The sequence below is a fragment of the Ciconia boyciana genome, chromosome 1, assembly GCF_034638445.1.
Source record: "Ciconia boyciana chromosome 1, ASM3463844v1, whole genome shotgun sequence".
Lineage (NCBI taxonomy): Eukaryota > Metazoa > Chordata > Aves > Ciconiiformes > Ciconiidae > Ciconia > Ciconia boyciana.
In genome coordinates, this window is record NC_132934.1 from 219,071,001 (window position 1) to 219,096,548 (window position 25,548).

General features: G+C 44.7%; 1 protein-coding gene across 1 annotated transcript; it reads left to right on the forward strand.

Annotated features, from left to right (window-relative positions):
• Positions 1 to 1,486: 1,486 nt before the first annotated feature.
• LOC140650742 (disintegrin and metalloproteinase domain-containing protein 9-like) lies at positions 1,487 to 25,059 on the forward strand. The gene is made up of 19 exons (XM_072859491.1): positions 1,487 to 1,499; positions 1,801 to 1,895; positions 2,094 to 2,158; positions 2,261 to 2,339; positions 2,821 to 2,897; positions 4,717 to 4,912; positions 8,194 to 8,268; positions 8,367 to 8,438; positions 9,026 to 9,195; positions 10,170 to 10,245; positions 10,651 to 10,805; positions 13,073 to 13,241; positions 15,196 to 15,288; positions 15,983 to 16,175; positions 17,949 to 18,054; positions 19,585 to 19,768; positions 20,999 to 21,076; positions 23,601 to 23,726; positions 24,922 to 25,059. The coding sequence occupies exons 1-19, from the start codon at positions 1,487 to 1,489 to the stop codon at positions 25,057 to 25,059; spliced, it is 2,160 nt and encodes a 719-aa protein (XP_072715592.1).
• Positions 25,060 to 25,548: the final 489 nt, after the last annotated feature.

Consider the following 25,548-nt stretch of genomic DNA (forward strand, 5'->3'; position numbering starts at 1 on the left):
TGGTGGCAGTTGGAAGTGGGATTGGGGTTGCTGGAAGGTGGCGGAACAGGCGCAGGTGGCAGTTGGAGGAGGGAAGCGGATGGGATGGGCATGGCATGGCATAGGGATGCGATTAGATAGGACGGGAAAGGATGGGTGGCAGCTGGAGGAAGGATGGGGATGGGATGGGGATGGCATGGCGTGGCATGGCATGGCATAGGGATGGGATTAGATGGGATGGGAAAGGATGGGTGGCAGTTGGAGGAAGGATGGGGATGGGATGGGGATGGCATGGTGTGGCATGGCGTGGCATGGCATAGGGATGGGATTAGATGGGATGGGAAAGGATGGGTGGCAGTTGGAGGAAGGATGGGGTCGCATGGGGTGGCATGGCATGGCATGGCACGAAATGGGTGGCAGTTGGAGGAGGGAAGGGAAGGGAGGGAAGGAGAGAGGAGGGGAGGGAAAGCAGGTAGAAGGGGGTTGGGATGGTGGGAGGTGGCAGATGGAGCCCAGGCGGCAGCTGGAACATGGCAGGGCAGGGCTGGGTGGCAGCAAGGTGAGGGTTTGGGGTGGGGACAGGACGGGTCCAGGTCGGGGCAGGACATGGAGGCCCCCAGCGCCAGCTGGCGATGCAGGAGTGGAGCTGGATGAGGGCAAGAGCAGGGGCTTGGGTGCAGCTCGGGGCTGGAGGGTCTGGTGGCAGTTGGGGGGGCCCAAAAAGGGGCCAAGGGAGATGGGGAGTGGGGCTGGGTGGCTGCTGGGAGAGGTGGGATGGGGCCACAGCCAAGCAAGGTGGTGGGGGTGGAAACAGGGTGACAACCCCCCAGGGTGGGCTGAGGCCAGGGGAGGTTGGGGTGGGGGCTGCACTAATGGAGTGTCCCCACAGGGCTGGCCTGGCCCGGAGGGACACAGGGATGGGGACAGGGCACTGCCCACCCCCAAGGGGCGTGTGGGTCACGGCACTGATCCTGCTCCTCTGCCCAGGTGAGGGGCAGGGAGAGGGGGGATGGAGCAGGGCTGGGGCACCCCAAAGGGCAGGGTGGAGGGAGGTGGGACAGGAAGTGGGCAGGGGGATGTGGGGGGCATGCATGGGGTGACATGGGATGGGGGACATGCATGGGGGAATGTGGGTGGGGGACATGCATGGGAGGACGTGCGCTGGGGAAGGCAGGCATGGGGACATGTGTAGGGGGACATGGGGGACAACAGGTGGAGGGATGTGGGTGCAGGCTGGGGACACGGGCTGGGGGACGTGGGCTTGGGGACCTTGGTCAGGGGAAGGCAGGGTGGGGGACACAGGCTGGGGGATGCAGCCAGGGGCATACGGGTGGAGGACGTGGATGGGGGATGCAAGGGCAGGGATGAGGGTGGGGGATGCAGGCTGGGAGACACGGGCAGGGGGTGCAGGATGGGGACAAGCATGGAAGGACGTGGGCTGGGGAGCGTGGGCTGGGGACATGAGCAGGGGATGGAGACAAACATGGAGGGCTGTGGGCTGGGGAACATGGGCTGGGGACGTGAGTAGGGGGATGCATGCTGGGGTCAGCATCTTGTAATTACAGAAGTAATCTCATTTTTCCCCTTTTTAAAAAATGTTCTCTGGAGTTTCTTGTATCCTAAGCTTCATTAGAAGCCAGCGTTAACAGCACAGAGCTGCTCAACCACCTCCTTTATACCTCTCCGTGAAGACAGATGGACTCGCAAAATTTAAACCCACCAAATTTTTCAAACTTCCACTTAAAATCCTCCTTCTGCACTGCAGCGGTGAGAAGTCCTTCATTGCCTGGTGTGATTAATGCCCTTTTTCCCTAAATGCAGAATCTCTTTCAGGTTTTACTGAAGCATCAAGAATCATCTACTCCGAAGTAACAGTGCCCAGGCAGCTGGAGGCAAAGGATGGGACCTTCACAGAGGTAATTTGCTTTTTAGAAAATGTTTTTTAGACCACAGGTCCCTCCAGGCTGTACCCTGCCTCTGCCAGGGGCCACGGGTGGGTGCCAAAGGGAGAGCGGGGTGAGGAGACTGCCAAAAATCAGCCAAAATCAGCCTGTAAATAGTGTTTCCACTGCTGGATTAATTTCTGAAATTAATCAGTGGCTCGGCCATTCCAGGGGGACAGGTCCTATTTAATAACAGCAGAAGGAAACCACCACATCATCCATCTGACGCAGGCAAAGTAAGGCTCTTCCCCAGTTTTCCTTCTTCTGCTGTTTTTTTTCACAGGGCCACTGCAGGGAATTACTTAACTCGCACTGAGGATTTCTGCTTTGCTTTTCAGAAATTTGATAGCCAAGGACATCGCAGTTTTCACGTACAGTCCGGAGGGACACCTGATAACTGAGTTTCCATATATTCAGGTAAGTTTAGACGTCTGTCAAGGATGCATCAACAGCCAGAACTACACCAGTGGATCTGAGCAAGGGACGGCTTTCTGTTTCTAAAAAAATCTGGTATTTTTACACAGTTTGTTTAAAAAAAGGAAGGAAATTGTATAGAGACTGACAAAAACTGGAAAAACAATTTCAGATTGATCATCACACTTGATTTCCCTTTCAATTTGTAAAAGGTTTTAAAATAATCTTACTCATCAAAAGAAAAACTGAGACATCAAACACTACCACCTAAAAATTAATCATTATCCAACGATGAGCTATCGGCTCCTGCTTTTTCCCTGCTTACCTTTTAAGCCTTCACTCTTTTTTGCACATGAAATACCCCTTCCAAAGTGGTGAAGGGTGGATTTGGGGAGGTTTTATGTGTCCCTTTACTGATGCAGGGGTTTTGGACCTGGGCATGGGAGCTTTTCCCACAGCCTGAAGCCATGTTTGCACCTTGCAGGACGACTGCTACTATGAGGGGTTTGTGGAAGGCTCCCCAGGATCCATCGTCTCCCTCAGCACGTGCTTTGGGATCAGGTAGGGCTCTCCCCAGGGGAGAACGACGGGTTCGGTATCAAATTAATTGGGCTGGGCATTTATCTCCCTTTTTAAAGCAGGTGCCCTCACTTCTGCGTGCGATGCTTCCTGCTGCATCCTGCTACTAAAAATCAAATCTTCAACATCTTCAAACATAGCTGACATTTTTTTTAGCATTACCGATTTTACAGCATCTCCTGTATAGATTTTAAAGGCAGATATTTCATAGAAAAACAGGTTTTAATGGAATTTTTGGGCAAAGAATGTGCTTTATATAGCTTCTAAGCAGGCAGCAGGTTTGACATGCCAAGACACTCCAAGACTTACTTTAAAAGACAGTAAACTAAACAAGCACTTCTCGAGAAACTTTCCTCTTCAGGCGCACTCCACTTCTGGGATATATTTATTTCTGATAGTGCAAGCTCTGAACATGAGACAGGAAGCATATCTGCACGGGCATAACAGTCTCCTGCAAATCAGACTTCCTAAAATATGGGTGGTCACCCATAACCATCACCAACGTCCTTCTTGAAGTCCTTCCTGTAGAACTTATTCTTTATAATAATTTATCACTTTATAATATTAGTCAAACAAAAAGGAACACCAGCGTAACCCATCCTCTGAAGATTAAGAGGATATTTAAATGAACCGTGCATAGCTCAGCCGTCCTGTTCTTACATTAACCCTCTGCAACATGATCTAAACCAAACCTTCCATCTTCTCCAGAAATAGCAGCCCTGGGGAGCAGGAGCTGCTTTTTTTTTTTAAGAAGTTGTCTTAACTTTGAAAATGTTTAATTTTATTTTGTATTATTTTCACTGGCTTTGGTGGAAGGAAGTTATCCAGCCCTTCACACAGCCGTCCATGACTTACAGCATCCAGCAGAAACGCCCACACTCTGCACCAGTGTCAGCATGTCTTAGCTTCCTTCACAGCCTGGATGTAGGGGACTCACAGGGTGGGAAACCAGCAATTTTTTCCCATTAAAGACGTTCTTGATAAACACACTAGCACAACTGCCTTCGCAAAGTCTTCTGGGTTTCCAGCTCAGTGTTTGATGAGGCCACGTTGTCCTATTGTGATATACAAACCAGTAATTATGAACACTTCAGGACTAAATAACACAAACTCTGGCAAAAATAAGACCCATTGAGCCTCTCTTATAAGACCAGGCATGAGGCTGAAATTTGGTAAACCTACCTGCACGTTCTTTCTCAAACAAGCACCCCAAAAGGTCTCTGAATTAAGTGAGGTTTTTTAGGATGCAAACTTATTAGCAGATGCAGCCTATTTAGCTGCGGTGTCTGCGTGGGGATAAATAGATCTTAAAGACGGATGCTCCTTGGAAGAGCCGTAGCGCAGAGCTTTTATTGCCTTCTCACTTTCAATTAATATATGGCATTCATCTGTAGCTTCTTTACTTTTTCCCAAAGCTGCATGATTGCTCTCTCAAGGCTGTCTGATGTATCCTAAACCTTGGGCATGACGCTTTTTTCCCATAGAAGATCTTTTAGGTGAGCTCCTCGTATCGTCTCACGGGATCCCTGCCCACAGGAGCAATGGTATGAAAGAGCTGAATCTTTCCTTAACCACTCTTTCAAAAAAAAAACCATAAAATATGGGCTGATACCAATATCCCTGAACCCCAGAGGTGGCTCCTGGGGTTTCTACCTCTTGGCAAGATCCACAGGGCTGCCCCACATCTCCAGCCACGCTATGACAAGCACTCTGCACTTTGCTTCTTCCTGTATTTACTAAATAATTTAAGAAGCCATTTAGTTCACGTCTCTTACTGACTCCTCTGTTTGAAAATTTGCAGTGGAGTTTTCCAAATTGGAGATCTGAGGTATGAAATCAAGCCCGTGGAGAACTCCTCAACGTTTCAACACCTCATTTACCGAAGGGCATTGGAAGGTGGCTCACGTCGTCTGTGCCAAGTGCCTGAAGAGCACAAGGACCATCTACCTGAAGACGGAGAACTTGCAAACAGGAGTCGTAAAATCCTTGTAAGCAAAGTAAGGACTCCCCATCCACTTGTGTCAATGTTGCACACTTGTGTGTACACATACGGGTTATGTTAAACGCTGGGAGTGATACGACCATAGGGAAAATTCCTGTTGCATTCATAAGACCATGACAGGGATTTCGTACTGTAAAGCATCTGCAGGACTGGAAGCAAACAGGATTTCTGTATAGCGATGACGAGCAAAGCACCCTCACATGGTATGGAAACCACACCTACAGCCATGCCTAAGCATCCCACTGTGAAATAAAGACCTCATTTTGTTTCTGGAGGTGCGTTAGGTAGCACTTTGTCAGGTGCAGATCATGCTGCCCTGGGTTTGCTTCTCTCTTGAGATCCCTTTCCACTTGCCAGTTCAGCTCACAAACCCTGAAAAAAATATTCAGGTCTTAAAAATGGTGGTTGAAATGAAAGTGGAAATCGCAAACAAGAATTTTTTTTAAGACGGCGATAAAGAGGGTAGTTGACATGTCTGTCAGCTCCAGAGGTAAAAGCAGCTGGAGGCTTCAATAAACACATCTGGAATTATTAATTATTTTTAAAGACAGTTAGATAACGTTTCTAAATAAGCTGTGATCAGAAGCTATACAAGCAATGATTTCAATCGTTACTTTGTGTTATAGACAATCTCTCGACAAACCAGTATTTTACTGTCTGACTCCAGAAAGGAAAGTGTAGACTCGTGGACCAGGGGTCTGCATCCAGAGCTCTTCCCTCCAGACCACAGCCCTCTTCTTGCAGCGCTGCCCAGCCAAAGAGTCTGGGAAGGACACAGCTCGGCAGGTGGGCTGTGCTCTGGGATGTGGGTCCCATCAGCCCCTCTGACAACAGTCTTGATCTCCATCTCATAGGATCATAGGATGACCCAGGTTGGAAGGGACCTCAGGAGGTCTCAGGTTCAGCCTCCGCCTCCACGCAGGGTCAGCTCTGAGGTCAAACCAGGTTGCTCAGGGCTTTATCCAGTCGGATCTTGAAGACCTCCAAGGACGGAGACTGCACAACCCCTCTGGGCAACCTCCTGCAATGCTTGAATCTTCCTTATTAGTGTGTCAGAAATAGATGCTCTGAGGATATAATTCCCCTTTTCTAGAGAAACCTCTGAACACCTTCCAGTGTGTGCTGCCTTTCCCTGACCTCCAGAGGGACCTGGAGGTGCAAGTCTTTGCGGCCATGGCTGGGTGCCTCTCTCCCAGCAGTCATTTTTGCTGAAGTCTTGTGAGCAGCGAGTAAGGGGGAAAGTTATGTCACCTGCCTTTACTGATGCTACTTCTGCTCCTACGTCCTATTTGTTTGCTTTTCTTTTCCCTCTTTGAGTAGCAGAGTAATTTTGAGTCTCATCACTGTTCATCATACTTCTCTGATGGAGATGTTCGCAAATCTGCCAGCACGCCGTGTTAACCGCAGGCTGCTGGGATAGATGTTGAACAGTTTCTCCTCTGGGTCTGACTCCCTTGGGACTTCATTTAATGCATCTTTGCATCTTGGCAATAAAGATCAGCAACTGCTCCCTCTGTGTCTCTAGTTAGTATTCACCTTACAGTAAGCAAATCTGAACTCTACTGCCCCGGTTTGTTTAAATTACACAAAAAAAGCCTTAACGATGTCAAAATGCACACATCTGCTGGTTCTCTTCTGTTCAGAAACACAGTTTCCATGTTATCAAAGGAAATTAGTTTGTTCTGACATCACTTGATATTGGATATTACTGATATGGTTGTTTCCAGAAACACCTTGGTTAGAAAAATAGTTTATTTGCTTTGATTTGTGAATGCTTTTAGAGCTTGTGAGGACTTTTGTCATTGCTGTTCCTGCTTTCAAAAGAGCTGAGATAAAGTGTTATTTTTGTACCTACAAGCGTGGATTATTTATAGCGACCGCCTGGCCTATGCCAGCGTACTGTGATTGCATTCGGTGAAAGAAATAAAGAGTGACATTCAGAGATGCTGCCTCCTGATAACAATATGAAGCATTTAGATGGAAGAATTACTTATCAGCTCCCATGGTGAAAATATAGTTTTATAAATTGCTACAATTTTGCTGAATTTACTGAGAACCTGCTAGGGAAAGAGGATAATTTATAATAATAATAAAGTGGTATTTGTTCAACAGAGAAGAGAGATGAATCCCCATGCTTAAAATTACTTAAGCAACAGCATATTTTTAGCCATGCATACTTCTGCAACAGCCAAACCATTTAGAAAGTTGCCTTCCTGAGAGATAGAAACTCCTCCTCCTCTCTTCTACCACCAAAACACCTAGGAACTACCCAGGAACAATGCTAACATGTCTTCCTCACCCCCACCTCAGCCAATGCCAAAGCTACCAGCCAGGTTTTCGTAGGGTCAGCTTCTTTTTCTCCTCATTACTTAACAAATCTGCAGATCTTGAACGTTCTCACAGTCGCACTGTGCGCTCACTCCATCAGAGATGGGACATTGCTGCCAATGAGCAATACTTGCTCGGAGGAGAAGAATAACCCCCAGATTACCCATTAACCAATTGCTACCAGCAATTAATGTGCTGGATGTACAAAATGTAGAAGTCAATGAGTTCCACCCAGCCCAAGACTGAGTGTGTTGTACTTTTAACTACGGAGCTCCCTGTTCACAGGTAAATGTGCAGAGGGCACAAGCAAGAAATACCAAAAATTCTTTCCGGAGGCTGCTGGATCCCAGGCGCAGTACATGGAGCTTCTCACTGGCTGGGTCCATCAGTGGGCACATTCCCATTTGCTGTATTACGCAGGCGTGCTGAACAAAATGAAGAAAAACTAAGTAATAGTTATTTTTGTGGTTTTCATATGGCTTGAATAATTTCACTTCAGGACCAGTTTTTATCTGCAATTATCTGTTTACCCTCCTGGTATCTAGCATTGAGGCTGCTTGATGCAGGCAGCTCGTGTTGACCCCACTCAATTCTCCCTTTGATGCAGTTCTTGTGGTGCCAAATTTAATGATTAAAAAAGGTCTGAGCACGTGCAAAAGTCTGCAGCTCATAGTGAGCTGATTTAACATGACCAATGCCAGGTAATCCCCCTGCTACCAAGAAAACCCCACCTACACTTGTGTTGTGTCTCTCAATCTCTCTGCTCTCGCCCTGATTACTCATTGCGCTCATTAATCCTTCTCTAATGCATAACTGCTCTGTGTTCTTGTACTTAAGAGAAATTCTGGATTAGTTTGAGTAACACCACCTTGGTTTTTGCAATGCGGCGTAAGCTTTAAAGCTCCTGAACGTACCTCCGTAACCGCAGTGTGATTTCTTCGCTTCCAGGAAGTTCCTGGTCTTCAGAGCCTGCCCATGCCCACCAGATACTTGGAGCTGGCTCTGGTCACAAACAAAGAGCTGGTAAGCATCAGAAATTACCACCACGCTATGGCCATTGTGTTATATCGGAGGCAGTTCTTGGCGTTCAGCATTATAACGTAGCCCTTCTCCTCTTTCAGTTTAAAGTTAATAACTACAATGAAACCCTGATGCTACATCTGTTCATTTCCATAAGCAACCTCCTGAACACGGTGAGTTTTAATGACGTGGTAATTACAATTGCTGTTCTGCTCCATTGGTTGTCTGTCTAACCCACTACCCTGGGAAAGAGACAAATGATCTGTGCCTGACTGCGGCTACTCCACCAGGAACCAATGTGCTCCTCAATGCTATAAAACCCACTTTCAACTGTTAAAAAATTGCTTCAAATATGGGTGAAGTCAGTTTAAAAATAATTTTGAAATTATTAACCTTATAAAACGGTTGATTTGGAACATGCATTATTGTTACTAAATGCTTTCTGGTAGCTCATTACGACCTCCCTTTCTCTTCATCCTCTCCTTGCTCTGAGTCCTCCAAAACAGGACATGAGTTTTCATCTTCTGCTGCTTCCGTGTGAATACACCGACAAGGCACCGGTGCATCAGCCACAAGGCACTCAGAAATGAGCTCCAGAAAGCTCCATTAAATTAATATAATGCATGAAAATAAATGCTCAGCTCTTTCAGCTTTAGCAAGAAACTGGTTCTTGCACGAATAACATGGAGACAAGCACGGTGCTCAGGGCCACTGTACACCCCGTGGGCTGCACGGGATGCAAGCTCTTGCCATGTTCCAGGTCTACAAGCACGTGAAGCTGCAGATTGTGATCAGCGCGGTGGAGATGTGGACCAGGACAGACCGGGTGACGACTGCCCACAGCCTGGCCCAGACGCTGCAGGTTTTTGCCACGTGGTGTCAGAGGGATGCTGTCGGTCGCATTAATTATGACCATATCCAGTTACTGCTGTAAGAGTCCTGCATTTTAATCGCTCAGCTCACGTGCCGGCTGTGGGGAGATAAGCAGGGAGCAAGAATATTTTCATCTCTTTCTTCTTCTAATTTTTACATATATACGCTGATAAGTCTTTTGTCCTGGTGATATCTCGTGGAAAAACATGTAACAGCTTAATCAGTCCATGTACTAATCAGCACATATTTGTCATGTAAATTGATACAAGAATTTGCTTTTGCCTTTCACTGTGCTCTTTTATATTTTTCCACACAGGTACACACACAGAGTGTACAGCTTATTTCCAATTTTGATAGTTGTCTGTAACTCAATTATTTTAATCTCATTTTTAGTTTTTACTCATTTTTATATATACAAGCCACTCATTTTTTAGATATAATAGTTCATTGTTATATGGTTTACAATTCAATATTTCAATTAAACCTTTTTGCTAGGACAAGGGAGTTAGATTTCAAACTGCAAGATGTTTAATCACTTATTTCACTCATTTGCTTTTTAAGACCTAGCACCTTGTTTCTGTTTTGTCTGTTCCTTTTTCCTTTATTTTGGGGGAAAGAACCCTTCTGCATAGCAAAATACATATCTCAAAATTTATTGAATATTTCTTTTTTCAAATTCAACATATTACATTGCCAAATCTTTTTCAAATAATTTTGAATAATTATATTTTATTGCAATAGCCTATAGGCCACTCTTCCCTTTAAAGTAGGGAGGACACCAATGAGTTTATGAACTGTGGCTCTGCCTCCTTATCATGATGCATCGCTGGTGCTTGCACACCTGATCTGTGGATACCAGCCCAGCTGCATATGGGGCTCCCATAGGAGAAATGGGTGATGCTGGGCTTTTCTTCAAGAAAGGACCTCCTTGTTACCCAAAACCATTATTTTCCAGCTGTAATTCAGGCAATGCATCCCATTATTGAGACAAAGTTGTTCTGCACTTTAACGTTCAAACCTTCCCGCTGCAGTGGCCAGCACTACAAGGAACGGGGATTTGCCTGGAAGGGGACAATGTGCCAGATGAACTCCATGGGTGTTGTCTCGGTAAGGGGAGACCTCACGGGTTTGCACTGCCTGAAAGGGAAAATAAACCTCTCATATTCACAGTGAACCTTGGGAGTTAATTCTACATAACTCCTGGGCTCAGGCTTTTATCAATTAGCAGGTAACGTCTAAACTGGGCATCTAAAGGAGGTGATGTTGGTCTTGCTTTTGTCGTTTCCTGAAGAAGAGAAGATGGTGAAGGAACAATTCTCCAGTGCTTCCCCAGACCAACTCTTTAGGGGTCCTTTGGTTTCCCTAATTGGTTGTTTGCCATTGCAAGTCCCCAGCTAGCACAAATTTCACAATTACTGAGCAAAACATTGGAAGTCTAGATCTGAAGTTCTCCACATCAGCATACACCAACTTGAGAAAACGTGGACCTGTGGTTTTTCTTCCCACCTGCAGTTCCCTGGCCATGACACCATCAGCAACGTGATGATGCTCGCCCACGAGATAGGCCACAGCTTAGGCTTCAGCCACGACGATGCGAAACAATTTCATGACAAATTCTGCGATTGCAACTGCACCCGCAGAGGATGCATCATGCGAACATCCCCGGGGTAAGTAAAGCTTGGTTCTCCCTACATCACTGAGGGTGAGAATTGGATCATTGCCTCCAGCTCTCCACCTCTGAGCAACTGCTGTGTTTCTGTACGGGGTGCGTACAGCCATTCCTCCACACCATCTTTTAATCTTCCAGCTCAACTTGGCAGAGCAACGGAAGTCTAAGTTGCCCCTGCTTTGTGCAGGTGGTTGGACCTGATACTTCCAGAGGCCTCTTCCAACCGAAATTACAATGCTTTATCAAGTGAAAACAATTATTTAGATAATACAAGAGACACCAGTTCTCCCAGAAAAGTTGGCTTCCTTGGCTCCACTGGTCACAGTATAACTGTTCATTTATTTTCCTCTGCTTTCTCCAAGTGATGCTTGCTTTTGGCTTCTTCATAGCTGTGTTTTGATTCTTCCTGCAGATGTATGGGTTACTGCATCCCCTCCTCTTGCACTGGTCATTTACAATTGCTACCCATGAAAATGTATCTTCCAGAAAAGGTGCCTCGTGTACAAGGAGCTGCTCCTCATACCTGCTCTCTCGATATATGACCATCATGAAGAAAAATAATTCCACTAATTAATTAATGTCTCCTGAAACCTGTGAAGAATATTTGGTAGACGTCAGCTTCTCTTGTTTCACCATCAAAGAAACCATACGATACTGCAGGAACATCCCTGTGGTCAGCTCCAAGTGACTCCTGATAGTACAATGTCTTTAAAAATTACTCATTTCTCTTAGCTCTAGAGGTCTGCCCAACATGCAGTGAACTTCAGCAGGCAGTGAAGGTTGCTTCATTGCAGATTTGTTTGCTTCCAAATCCTAAGATCCTTTTCTTGGTGTGAAGAAGTCCTCATCTCTGTTTCACTCTCTGAAATGCACATACTGCAGCAATGAGAAGGACACAGGTTCCATGTGTAATATTAAACCCTTATCTGCACCAGAGACCAACTAAGTCTCCCTGAAGACGTTAAAGATTTGAGAAACTGAAGTCTCCTTGCAGATTCGTCTGCGCTTTCAAAAACAACACCACTGAAACAGCCCTTTCAGTGAGGTCACCAGCAGTCCTGCTTTACCCCGTGATGGTCCCTCCCCTCCTGTCCACCCAGAAGTCACCTCCTTGGTGACCTCAAGGTGACGGAGGACCCAGCACACAAGGGCTGGGGTGAAAACCTCAGCAAGTAAGAACACTGTGTTTCATAGGCCTCTGATCCTTCAGCTTTTGCTGCCATCCATTCAAATAGTAACCTTGTTATCCGAACATACTCATTACATTTATCTGTTTCCAAACCTCTCACTTTAGGCAGTAGTTCTTCTAGAATTCCTAAATAGCGATTAATTGACATGTTCAGTCAAGTTGCTTCCATTTTGGCTGCAGTAATTTCCAAGCCCATATTTATGCACAGCACCAGCAACTCTATTTCCGACTCATCCATCCTTCCATCCGCTGCTGCTTCTCACCTATCCCATGATGTCAATTTTTATTCCTCATCAGTCCTGTCCGTATATCACCCTAGGGGTATGTAAGCCCTCAGCACTTTAAGGGATGTCTGCACAGCTTTGTTCCTTATTTGAACTGCTCTGTTGTCCCATCAGTGCCACCTGACATCATGCTTACCAAAGCTGAAGGCAAGCTCTCATTTTGTTTTGAGCCACGTCTACACTTTCTTTGGTATCTGCATCATGCTCACTACATTACCATCTTAATTCAGCTTTCTTCTTAATTCGTATGATTACAAACTGCATTCAATTTCTCTTTTAAAATCCTCTATAAGAGATAACTTCACTTCTGCAAATTCTCATGCCCACACTCCTGCACAGTTCATGAGTAGCCATCATTGATTTGAGCAGCTAGGCATGAAGACACTCTGCTTCTCCCCTAGCTACTTTGCAAGTTCCAGGTAGTTTTCGTAGCGTTCACATGAAAGCAAGTAGATCCCTCTTTCACAGCTGGTGAGCTGCTCTCCACACTGTACGGCGTAGTGAATCATACCTAATCTCGCATTGTCTGTAGTGTGTCCTCTCCTCCACCTTCAGCTTTCCACCACAACCAAAACACTTTCAAAGCTGCTTTGTGGTCTTCCTGTTTTCTCATTCAGGCAACTATTCCTGTCTCCCATGTCTTTATACATGAAAAAAGGAGAGAAAAAAAGGCTTATTCCCCCTAAAACTGCCTATATTCTTCTTTGCTAGTTAATCTGTCTGTTCTGTGAGTCCATCAATTACTTTATGTATATGGTATGGTTATATATAATTAATATTTTTTTCTTACAGATTTTGCTTGGCATTCAGTAACTGCACTATGGGAGAATATTACAATGAAGTAATAAGAAAAAATCTACCTTGTCTACTCAACATACCATCTTTAAAGCCATTTCTTCTTGAACTCTGCGGCAACGGTGTCTTGGAAAAACAGGAAGAATGTGATTGTGGCAGTGACGAGGTTAGCAATTAAATATTTCACTGTTAAGAGTAGTGTTAGTAAAACTGTGGTGGTTTTGCAACTATAAAAGTTCCCTGACTCATGGGAAGAAATGATCTTTGAAATGTTACACATTCAAACAAGCCCACTGGCTTCCACTTCTGTGAATTCCCTTGAAGTGGGGATTTTCCCAAATACGGCTTTATTTGTGGGCAAAATATGCATGATATGTGTAAACACATGCAGAGCATATCTAGAGGTAAATTCAGTTTTTCTTCCACGGCTACAGAGGGACCTTTCGTGGCAGACTCTGTGCAGAGCTAACGACGGACTCTGTCTGCAAGTGTCTGATAAGGAGTCACGCTGCTGGGACAGAGATGAGACCTCTCCATACCTCATCCACATGGAAAGGTGTTTTCCTTCTGGCTGTACTAACGTTCATAAGAACGAGGGGTCTGAAGAAAATAAAAGTATCCGATCAGTGCTACAGTCAAAGTGGAAGACTCTGCAGAAGCGACATGTCTTTGCCTCTAAGCCGCTCTATATACAAGCAAGTTATGAGCACTTGCATCTTCTTGTCTGTAAAAACAGAGTTTTTCTATTTCTGTTCTTTCTTCTGATATATTTACCCTGAAGTCAGTGAAAGAAGTGCTTTTCTGAAGTACTTGCATGTTGGTATCTTCGCAGGTCTAATTCCAGGATCCATGCAGTTGTGATACTTCGGAAGTTTGAGTTTTCCAGTGGAAACTCTTGTGTTTTGTGTAATCATTATTTGTACAAAGCTTCTGTAGCTTTGTCAAAACTCAGCCTTTGCACTGACATTTCCCACGTAGAGCGATTTGCACGTGTTTGATATCCAGGCTTGGGTTGAACATCCTGCATCTTGCTGATAAAGAGGATTCACCCGCTTTAAGAAATTACGCTAGGAAAAACCAAACCCTACCACCTAGAGCCCCCAGACCCCTGGTCCCTCCAACAACTCGTCCCAGACCTCTTCTCCTCAATCAGGCATGGGGCTCAGCCATACAAGTCCTGACCAGGAGACCCTTTTTATCAGCCCTTTTTATCCCCCCTCTTTTCCATTTTCCCACAATTCTTCCTCCCCAGTCCACCTTAATCTCTCCCTGCCTTTGGTCCTTTCCCTAACAATCCCACACAAAGCTTTGCACACCCCCACATTTGCCTTAAAACATCCCACAATAAGTTTTACACAACCCTGTATTCCCTCTCAAATACCACATTGTAAGTTTGGTCTCTTCAGGAGACCCAAGAAAATCTTGTTTTCCATCAGCGACCTGAGAGTTCTGGTCTTTGTTAATGTCCCCATTATCTCCTCTTCGTCATCATTGTGTGATCAGTTCATTACTGTTCCTGTCTCCTTTCCTCGTTTTTATGCTAAAAAGCCATTAACCAGCTCTTCTTACAAAGTAGATACCCTTACATCCCAGGTATCCTTAAAATTTGAGCAACTAATTTTGTTTCTGTGACAAAGTTCAGAGTCCATCAGCTCTAGCGCCTTGAATGATTTGGGATTGGGAATTTGAATTTTTAAGGAAATGGTGGATCATTGCTGAAAGAGCTTTAAAAGGGAAGGAAGGAAAGTATGAAAGAAGGAAAAAAATTATAGAAAAGGAGACTAATCTCTCCCATTGTGCTCAGAGGGGTTTCCAAGTACTTTGGAAACATTAATGAACCTATTTTTAGAGCATCCCTGTCAAGCAGGTAGGCTGGCTGATTAACAGAGGAGATGAGATGGAAGCATTAGTGTTGGGAGAAAAATGTGAATTGTTTTAAAAATGTCTACACAAGGCGTACTTCCCCTCGACGCAGAACTCCAGAATGTCCAGAGTTTGAAGAGTAGCAGAAAACAGCAGTTTTTCCTTAACTTCCATTATTTCTGTGTCTCTTAAGCTAGAGAAGATGATCCAAATAAGAAACTCTCATAACGAGATGGTACGGCATTATTTACTTCCAGGCATGCCTTCAAGAAGGATGCTGCTTCTCCTCCAGCTGCTTGCTCGCACCAGGGGCTTCTTGTTACAGAGGTGAATGCTGTCACAAATGTCAGGTAAGTTATAACAGCAACAGCTGCTACTGGCTTTGTAATGTAGGGTAAACTAATGATTTAATTGTTTTTCAAAGCTGTTAGGTGCTATAATGTTTATTTCCTGCATTTCTCAGTATATCTGGTCAGAAAATATGCATAAACTTGACTGGAAACTGCTTATGCTTAGGCAGAAAACAAATAGTTTAGGAACAGTGGAATTATGTCAGACAAAAACCATCAGCAGGAGCAGCAAAGCGAGCGTGTAAGGACAGAACCGACTAACCCAACACAAGCATTGGTGTCACGGACCAAACATCCAATGATCACAAGTCTAGCTGAAAAGAAAGATATTTTAAAACCTCACTTACATTCCTGCTGATTTTGAGCTTTTAGGGAAAATCCAGCAATACTGTATTTGCGGAGGCGTTTCAGATTCATCCTGAAAGGCACAAATAAACCCACGAGTTTCTGTGCTGGAATATCAGCAATCACCATTTGCAATGTCTCCGTTTCTGTAGGACAGCAAGAACTTCAGCCCCTTATGCCCTCCTGCAGTCCTTATTCTGCCTCACTTTTTGCAAATTCAAGTTGCTGTTCTTCCTCTTACACTTTTGGGGCATTCCTTTAGATTTTGCCACATGGGTTTCAGTAATTTGGGCCAGCTGCTCCAGAAATAATTCCATTCAAAACTCATTTTGTGGGCTTTTCTTTACAGTTTCAGCCAGCAGGAAAAATCTGCAGAGAAGATAGGAGCATATGTGATCTCCCCGAGTACTGCAACGGCTCTTCAGGGACCTGCCCCATGGATGTATTTAAGCAAGACGGAACCCCATGTGGTGACAACAACCGCTGCTACGATGGGCACTGCCACAGCCACGAGGCACAATGCAAAGCTTTATTTGGCAGAGGCAAGATATTTCATCCAAGGAACGGCCAGATCATCTCATACGGAATTAGCCCTCACCTTCAGATAACACTTCATCTTGTGTCTCCCCGCCTTTCCCTGCCCTCTGCTTTGAAAAAGTTTGGTTTTTCCAGAGTCACTGAAGAGTCACTGTTTACTCTTTATAAGGCAGGCAGGCCTAGATAGCTGGGCCAGTTACTTAAGAATATAAGTACCTGCATAAAAAATACTACTGAACACTTTTAAAAGACCCCATGTTTTTATAACAATCGCTATATAACTATATATATATATAAAACAATGTGTATATAAAATATAGTATTGGACTCTTCGATCTTAAGGGTCTTTTCCAACCTAAATGATTCTATGATTCTATATATTTACAATAGTTAGGGTAACAGAAAAGGGCTTTTCTCAGGCAGTAGTTGTTGCAGTGCTGTTTAGGAACATCCCATGCCCAGCGTGCAATGGGAATGGCAGATGTGGCCACCTTCATCCATTTGCCAGCAGAGGGTCCCAGAAACAAAGATGTGCTGGAGACAGCCGTTGAGATCACTTTTATGCCCCTGAAAGCAACCCCACCCTGTAATTTGCGCATCTAAATTTCCCCCAATTCAAACTTGAAGCATGCATATGATTTTTTTTTTAATACCTGCCCGCATCCTCTTTCAGGTTATGTCAGTTCTGGAGGAAGTAACCAAACTTCCCCAGTGCATGTGTCCCGAAGCTGCGGCAGAGCAGATCTATTCTGCACTCCCTTGTTAGTGATATCAGTGATGCCCATCACAATCTGAGTCCTAGGTATCTTTATGAACATACAAAAGTATTCTGTGAGTAAAACCACAGCTCCTCTGTGATCTACCACATTTATGAGAAGTTTGGAGCCTCTGGGAACCCCTGCATATGGAGACGGTAGCATTTCTTATGAAAGGCATTGCTGGGGAAGGCAAGGATATTGATAAGGCAGAATATTTTTGTCATCATTTTGACATGGGACACCGAAGTAACTGTCACGCGAACATTTACGTGGTGCTAATGTGGCCAACAGTGATCTCAGCCACCTCTGCAGGACAGCTGGGAAGCCTGGCAGTTGGTTTTACTTTGAGAACATTTTGGATGCTTGAAAACTTGTAAAAACACCTGATGGGAGTCCTGCATTGACCACAGGCTCTCCATCTTTTCCCTCAGTGCTCTGTTACTCTTACAAAACACTTGGTGAATATAAAGATGTTCTGAAGAAACTGGGAGTCCCCTGGGTTAGAAACGGTTCTGCCTTACTGAAATCCAGATCTGTGGGCTGTTAGACATCAGAAAAATCTAACGGGAATTAAGTGTTGCTAATATTGAATATAATGGTAGTGATTCTTGTTTCAGGGTAAATGTAAGATATATTGACCTGGGTCACACAGCAAGTTAGAATTAAAGAAAAAAATAAGTTTGGGAAAGGTTTTAGGCTTTTAATCCAATTTTATGCTCCATGTTGTTCTGTATAAATGACCATGGTCCATTCTGATCATTGGTTGATCTCTCGGTGGCAAATCTGTTCATTTAGCCACTTCATTCTCACCTTGATTATTCTGGTCCAAAACAGGACCATAACCAAAAGAATAGGTGAAAAACAAATTGCCCATAAAACATGGCAGGTCAAATGCAAGCTGTGGATGACTAGAACTTTATTTCAGAAAAAAAATCACAAAAATCATCTGAAGGGATTACGGGGGGCGCGTATAGTCCCTGCCTCTCCGTGAACGCCTTCCTTTGCTCTCTCACTCTGCAGCCGCCCACCGTGCCCCGTTGAGCTGCTTCAGGGAAGTGAACGTTCGAGGCGACCGGTGTGGGAACTGTGGCTGGAACGGAACATACTACACTAAATGCCTGGAAGAGTAAGTGCTGGTTACTGGTGGTTACTGGTGGCCCAGTCCTGCCAGTAGCCAGGTAGGACTGGGACACCACTCTTGTGCATTGCTGTAGAAGGCACACAAACAGAACACTGTTTCTAAGAGCTTTTCAACTTGAATTTTTTTTTTGTTTGTTTGGATTAAGCACAATAAGAGAGGCAAAAGCAAAAATGGTATTGGAAAGAGGAGTGCAGCTTTTTATACAACTTGGAGGCTCTGCTAGGCTTTTCTAGTTGGTTTTCATAGATGAAGGAGTGATGTACAAGCATTGCTGAGAGCCTACCTGTGTAACCAAGTAGGGGAAAAAACACATGGCAATAGGAGGAGTTTGAGGCAGCATTTCTTCACATTGGGTTCTTCTTGCACTTTACCTTCAACCCAGAAAGTTAAGTGAGGACGGTTTTCTTTTTTACAGGAACTTACAGATTTTTCTTCTTTGCTTGTCCACAACTGCCTTAAATCTTATCTCCCAGCATTAATGGAAGTTCAGTGCGTGATACTTTCCAGCTTTCCCACAGTAAGGGGTCATCCCATCACCAGGCGAGGGCTTTGATAACAGGTTCAGTTTGATAATAGCTTCTCTAACCCTTTTTCTCCTATAGCATTAATTCTTTTCACGTTACTGCCACGTGCAGCAGCCATCAGTCAGTACATCTTGAAAGACATCTCTAGACGGGACATTGTTGTAAAGTGCCATCCCTCAACCTTTGAACTCATGACTCTCCAAGCCCTCCTTTGTGGTCCCGTCCTGAGAGCAGGACCTGCTGAGAATGACCAACATCTGAGTGTGGATATGGACAATCATTCAAAAGGAAGGAGACTGTTTACCAGGACCCTGGAGATTTGCCATCCCTATGCATATTAACATTCACTCAAAAATATGTAGTTGCTAGTACCTAACCTTTCTTCATGCTTGCACTTTGGCAGCACCAAGGAGGGGGGCATTGCTATCATTAGAGGAAACAGTAGGATGCAAATCCAGAATTTGAGCTTATTTTTTTCCTACTGAGCACTACACAGGCAGCACCTGAGCTTCACTGTTGCCATCTCTGGGCATAGAGATGAGTTTCTGAAGAACTATACCCAGTTCCTCCTGGCATAAACAGCAGTACTTCTCATACAGTATATAAAATGGGCAAAACTCATGAAAAGTGAGAGTCAAAAAGTCAAATGGAAGTGTCTCTGCAGCTTCTGGAGAGATACACCAAAGGGCGTATGTGCCTATGTGCCCAAGGCACTGCCACCAACTAGCATAAAAGAGTCTTTGTCAATACTAGTTAAATATCTTAACCTCAGAAAAGGGGTGGTTGGATGCAAACTGCTTAAAACGATTGATCCTGCACAGCTGGAACCTCTGACCATGCCCGGGGTTGCTCCAAGCGTGTGAGCTGGAACGGGCCAAATTTGTACCAAGGTGCTCGAATAGCTAACAGCACAGCTGTGTACCAGCACCATGGATCACCACCTCTTCAGATGTCTCTACAGACCTCACAGCAGTCTGTTTGTCTATCCCAGGAATGTCCTGTGTGGAAGAGTGCAGTGTGCCAACATTAAAAGAGTACCAGTCAGGCAAGACGGCGAGACCGTGGTTCAGACTACTGTGAACGATCAGCTCTGCTGGGGACTCGAATTTCACCTGGCTTCAGACACTCCTGACGAGGGATCGGTGAAAGACGGCACATCATGTGGTAGAAACAAGGTACCCTTAGAAAGCTAGGAGGATAAATGAACAGTACAGGACAGAGATTAAATGGAAGGATTTTGTTCCTAAAGGAGATGTTCTTGATCTCTGATATAAACCCCACAGTGACTTCTATTAAAGCCTCCTTTAGCAGCTGAAAAATAGCAATATCTTGTACTGGTTTTGTGGTTTTTTTTCCCCTGAGACTGAGTGGCTAACACAAAGGCTGCCATTTTTTCCATTAGAAAGGAAAAGCAATAGATTGTAGTCTTCTTTTGAAGCTACTAACCAAAGTCAAAGTTTATTTGTTGCACATACCAAAGAATTTGAAGTGTTGTTCCAAGAATAAGACTCACTTCTTCCCTTTGACCCACGAAGAAGACAAAATTCCTGTCAAGCTGGTGACGTACTAAAGGATGAGTTTCCTGCTATTACACAGCAGCAAAAATATTTCTAAGGAAAACAGAGGTGCTGAGTTCCACAAAAAGGCAAGGAGCTGTTCAGTGTTAGCTTCAGTAGAGTTCTCCTTTCAGGACACATGGGTTTCACAGCACCAAATGCAAAACTAATTCCAAAAATAACTAATTTGCAAGCCAAAAGTTGAAAATATATCTCCTTCATGCATTTGTGTCTCCTACAGCTAGGAAGATGCTCCAAATTATTCACTGAGTAAACAAAACATCTTCTGTAGTTCCAAGGTCTTGTCCTTGTCATGTGGACTGGATAGGACAAGACAGGAGCTCCTGAGCCACAAACTGCCGGGAGCTGGAGAGCATGCTGGGAAATAGTGTTGCATGTATGTACAAAGATCAGGATGGTTGTGCAGCATCAGTCCAAGAGTCCATCCAGCCCAGAATCCTCCACCAGTCTTGGGCAGGCACTTAGGAAAGGGTATGAACAGAGCAGGCACATATGGTACTTCCTGCTAATACTGGCATTACCTTCAATTATTTTCAGCTCTTAATTACCCAGTTCCTGAGGTAGAAGTGGTTTCTGTGCATTTTGTAACCCTCAGCAGGTTTGTTCAGTCTCCCCTTTGGTTTGTCTTGAACCTGGAACCCGAGATCTTCATTTTATGCTCCCCTAGTGCTTGTCTGGAGAAAGAAAAGTCTTGAATGAAATGAAATGAATGACTGAAAAGACTGTCTGCTGTTTCTCAGTACTTTTACCCCTATTCACCAGTCAGTGCCCTTTCCTAGTATCTGTCATTTTATCCTTTCACTAATATAAATCTGCCTCTTTCTGCAGATATGTATGAACAGGACATGTGTCAGCGCAGCTTTTCTCAACAATGATTGTAGGGACAAAAAATGCAATGGCAGAGGGGTAAGTAGAAATCATCTAAGTATCCTTTGAATAGTAGAGCATATGGAGTGTAAATCTGTCTCTCAAAAGCAGTATTAGAAGTCCAGAATCATTCCTGGTTCAGCAGCAGAGATATTATTTTGGTTTTCACCCATGACTGTCCTCCCAGATTCTGCTCTGGCTATCCACAGCTCTTCATAGAGTTGCGTTTGTTGGTTACTTTTACCATTTTTCTTCTTTGTTCCCTCAAATATTGTGAAAACCAACTTCCTCATCATAATGCTTCATCTTTCATTGCATCTGTCGGTGCTACTGAATTTAAATTAGGTGGAGTTGGAGAGATCTTCTAAAACATGCATGCTCAATTCTGTAACTTCACTTTCCTCACAAATACCAGAGAAATGGCACATTCTGTACAACGCTGGCTGCACTTAGTCTTATGTAAAACCTGCATTTCAGACATTAATACTGGCAGAATTATTTCACATGTGGATTTTTTTTTGTGACATCACTTCCAAGGTCCTGTCCCTTTTGCTATCATCTGTCCTTTATCTGTAATATCGCTGAGGACCGGGACAAAAAGTTACTGGCAGTCTATCAACCTGTAATTGGAATGGTCTGAGGTCTGCTTTTCTTCCACTCTGTCACCAGCTGTAGGTGGCTGAGTCCATCAGAAGTTATGATCTTGGCAACAGCGTTCTCAAAGTAGTCGGAATCATCATGTCTTTTTGCTGTCTCCAGAGAGAAAGGCTGTAACCCCAAAAATGCATGCTTTTTCCTTGGGAAGCAGTTCTCCAAACTAAACACACATCCTTGAAAATTAAGTTATTGCTCTATATGGTTTGAGCCGCACAAATGAGTGAAGAAAGCTAGCCTCAACCCTATCTCCCCAGGAGAGGAGAGAAAAATGTTACTCGAAGCGGAGATGCTACGTTTGGGTGGGAGACTGTCACTACCTATATGGGTGTGCACATTTGAGATGTGGGGGAGCAGAGCTATGGTCCATACTACCAAATAATAACACAAACCTGGACTAATAACATATAATAGGAAATCAGCCGACGAGCATCTAAAGAGGCTTAGAGAGGTTCACTTCTGCATCACCTCAGCGCGTGCCACTGACACAGGCTGACTGCAGACACACACTGCAGCATGACCCAAAATCAGGGCGGTAGTCGCAGGGGAGCTCTTCCCTCTGCTCCTCGTCCACAGCGAGGATACTCAGGCTGTTCGGCAGCCCTCACTGCACCCCGTCAGGCATTCAGCTGTTACAGACTGAGTGAGAACCAAGGAATGCAGGAGCCCAGTAATCCAGGCTTGACAGGACAAATAAATGTGCAACCAAGGGAGTCACAGTCCTATCTCGTAGGAAAACCTGTAATTTTTGAATCACCTGAAGGTGACAAATTCATTTGGGACATATTTGTGAAATATGTTGTCGTGACAGAAACGGTCAAAGCATTCACAAGTGCGGGGTAGCTCTGCAATTAATAAAGACTGCAAAAATGCTTTCCAACACTGAGATTAAAAATGGCTTGAAAAATGCAAAAAGCACTCCTACTAAGTTGGAAAAAGGCAAATATAACCATCTTTCACCTTCTATATGCTGTCATCTCTTCCCTGCTGTTTGTAGCACCTCTTCCAACAGGACCATCACCTCAATGATGGATCAGGAACTCTCACTGCCCTCACTTCACCAATATAGCAGACACCTAATGATCGGTACAAGCCACACAGCCCATGACAGCCTGTGACCGTGGGCACCAGTCTATCACCTTTGCACAAAACAGGTTGAACATTTCCACAATGGCAGCTAAAGCAGAGTAACAAATTTATCTTAGGACATGGATTTCATCCAGCCTGTCCCTGCTGTGCTTGCCAATAAGCTGTGTGTCGTGGTTTAGCCCCAGCCAGCAACTAAGCACCACGCAGCCGCTCGCTCACTCCCCCCTAGTGGGATGGCGGAGAGAATCGGAAGAGCAAAAGTAAGAAAACTCGAGGGTTGAGATAAAGACAGTTTAATAGGGAAAGCAAAAGCCGCGCACGCAAGCAAAGCAAAGCAAGGAATTCCTTCACTACTTCCCATGGGCAGGCAGGTGTTCAGCCATCTCCAGGAAAGCAGGGCTCCATCACGCATAATGGTTACTTGGGAAGACAAACGCCATCACTCCAAATGTCCCCCCTTCCTTCTTCTTCCCCAGCTTTATATACTGAGCATGATGTCATGTGGTATGGAATAGCCCTTTGGTCAGTTTGGATCAACTATCCTGGCTGTGTCCCCTCCCAGCTTCTTCTGCACCTGGCAGAGCATGGGAAGCTGAAAAGTCCTTGGCTAGTGCAGCAACAACTAAAACATCTCTGTATTATCAACACTGTTTTCAGCACAAATCCAAAACATAGCCCCACACCAGCCACTATAAAGAAAATTAACTCAATCTCAGCTGAAACCAGGACACTGTGCTAGCAGCCTATTCCCCAGAGAAACGCAGGGCCACCTCATGATTTATTTTATTTTTCATGCCATAAAATATTTGGTTTCTTTTAGGTGTGCAACAGTAAGAAAAATTGTCACTGCAATGTTGGATGGGCCCCTCCGGACTGCAAGCTGGAAGGGTTTGGAGGCAGTGTTGACAGTGGACCACCTCCTTCTTTTAACAGTAAGAGTGGTGGGGTGGGAATGCTCTGCACATCACACTGCCTGTCTTAGCTTTATTTTTTCTTCAACAAGTTCAGCAGTTCTCCAGCAGTGAGCCTTCAGCTCAGTTCAGACTTTGTTCAGGCATCTCTTTGTCCCTTGCTATTTCGCCATGTCAGATTATTTTTTCTCTCTTATCGTGCCTTCTTTTTTATCATTCCAGTTGTGCTTGCCTTGCCTGACGCTATCAGACTATTCCCAGGGCACCCACACGAACTGCAGATCGATTCCATTAAGCACAGGGGCCAAGCAGCCAGCACACAGTTCATTAAGATGGTTTATGAGGGGTGTCGTTCTGAGCTCATCAAAACCCTCTTAAGAGAATCTTCCTCTCCTCTTAACAGAGATCTTCAGCAGAGCTCCAATCTTGAGAGGACAGGACATAAATAAATACAATCCTGGCACACACCTTTGAGAGGTATACTTTTGCCTTCCTATACACTAGGTGTTCTAACTTGCTGATTAAGAAATACCACACAGTCACTCAGCAGTACTCCACAAACCCATCAGCACCCGACAGCTGACAGCCTTCAAGCTCTTCCCCAACCCTCTTTGCTCATTAGTTCTGCTACTGACGAAGAGCTATTAGATATTTCTGATGTTTATTTGACCAGGCAAATGGCAAGTTGCTCAGGCAGTAACGGGCCCACTGGCACTGCAGAAATATAATTATTTTGAGCAGGTAACAGTTTATACGTCAAATCGACTGTTGTTCAAATACCAACCCATGGTGATATTTCACATGCTTGCATGGAGGGGAAGGTACCCAAGTGGTAATGTTCTGCTCCTCTCAATTCACGGAGAAAGGCCGATGCCAAGTTTTAGGCTTGGCCTAAAAGTGGTTGCTTAGGTGTGCTGGGAGGAGTCAACCCTTTTACACTTCCAGTATGAAAAACCTCTCATACTTATTTATCCATACACTAACTACACACTGAAGCCTCAGCTGGTAGCTGAAGTAGGTGTTCAGCACACATTACTTATCCTTCAGTGCTGTATTTGGATATTTCTTCACCTGCGTGTCCTTACCAGGGAACTACATGGGAAGCCTCCCCGCTCGTTCTTTAGGTCCTCAAACTCCTTACCATGCAGTCCCAAAGACTCTCAATTTCCAGGCCTATATAGTAATATTTCATATATGCTGTATACCTCAAGGCTTTTTATTGTTTCTCAGAAAGATAAGAACGCTCAGAAAGATAAGGTCCCAAGCAGGGAGTGGTGGAGGTGCCTTGGAGACCCAGCCCGAGAGCAGAAGGGAGGGAGCATGAAAGTGAGCATCGGCTCGTCTGGGGTCGAGTGTGTGCACTCGTGAATATCTGAATATATATGACAAACTGCTGTTTCTACTAGCGTTTTGCTGTGCCAGAAACATCTGATGTGCACAAAGCGTGATGTCCTCTCTTTCTCTCTTCCATTCCAAGTGTTGAGAACTGCAAGGAATATGGGAAAAGCTGCTGGAATGCTTCTTTTACTCGTCTTGATTTTGGCCTTTTTGCTGTACAAGAGGGTTGCCATTGCTCAGTGGATCCGAAGGTAGGTAAAGCTCCACTAATCTTTACATCACCTGGCAAAACTGACGCACATTGAACAACTTCTAAGCAAGGCTCTCAGCATCCCTTTCCATGAAGGGCCTTACTATGAGTTCACGGTGCAATGCTGGCCACCGAGTTCCTCTTGCTTTAAAGACAACCTGCAGGGTAATGCAACCAAACGTGCTCTGACCCGTGAACAGAGCTTTGTCACAATTGCCTCTTAACCAGAAATGGCAGCTAGAGCTTAAGAGTTTTTAATAATTTCTGGC

Coding starts and splice junctions, on each gene's coding strand:
- LOC140650742 (XM_072859491.1), top strand. Junction 9,196..10,169: donor GACCATATCCAGTTACTGCT/GTAAGAGTCCTG, acceptor TTCCCGCTGCAG/TGGCCAGCACTACAAGGAAC. Junction 21,077..23,600: donor AAAAATGCAATGGCAGAGGG/GTAAGTAGAAAT, acceptor GGTTTCTTTTAG/GTGTGCAACAGTAAGAAAAA.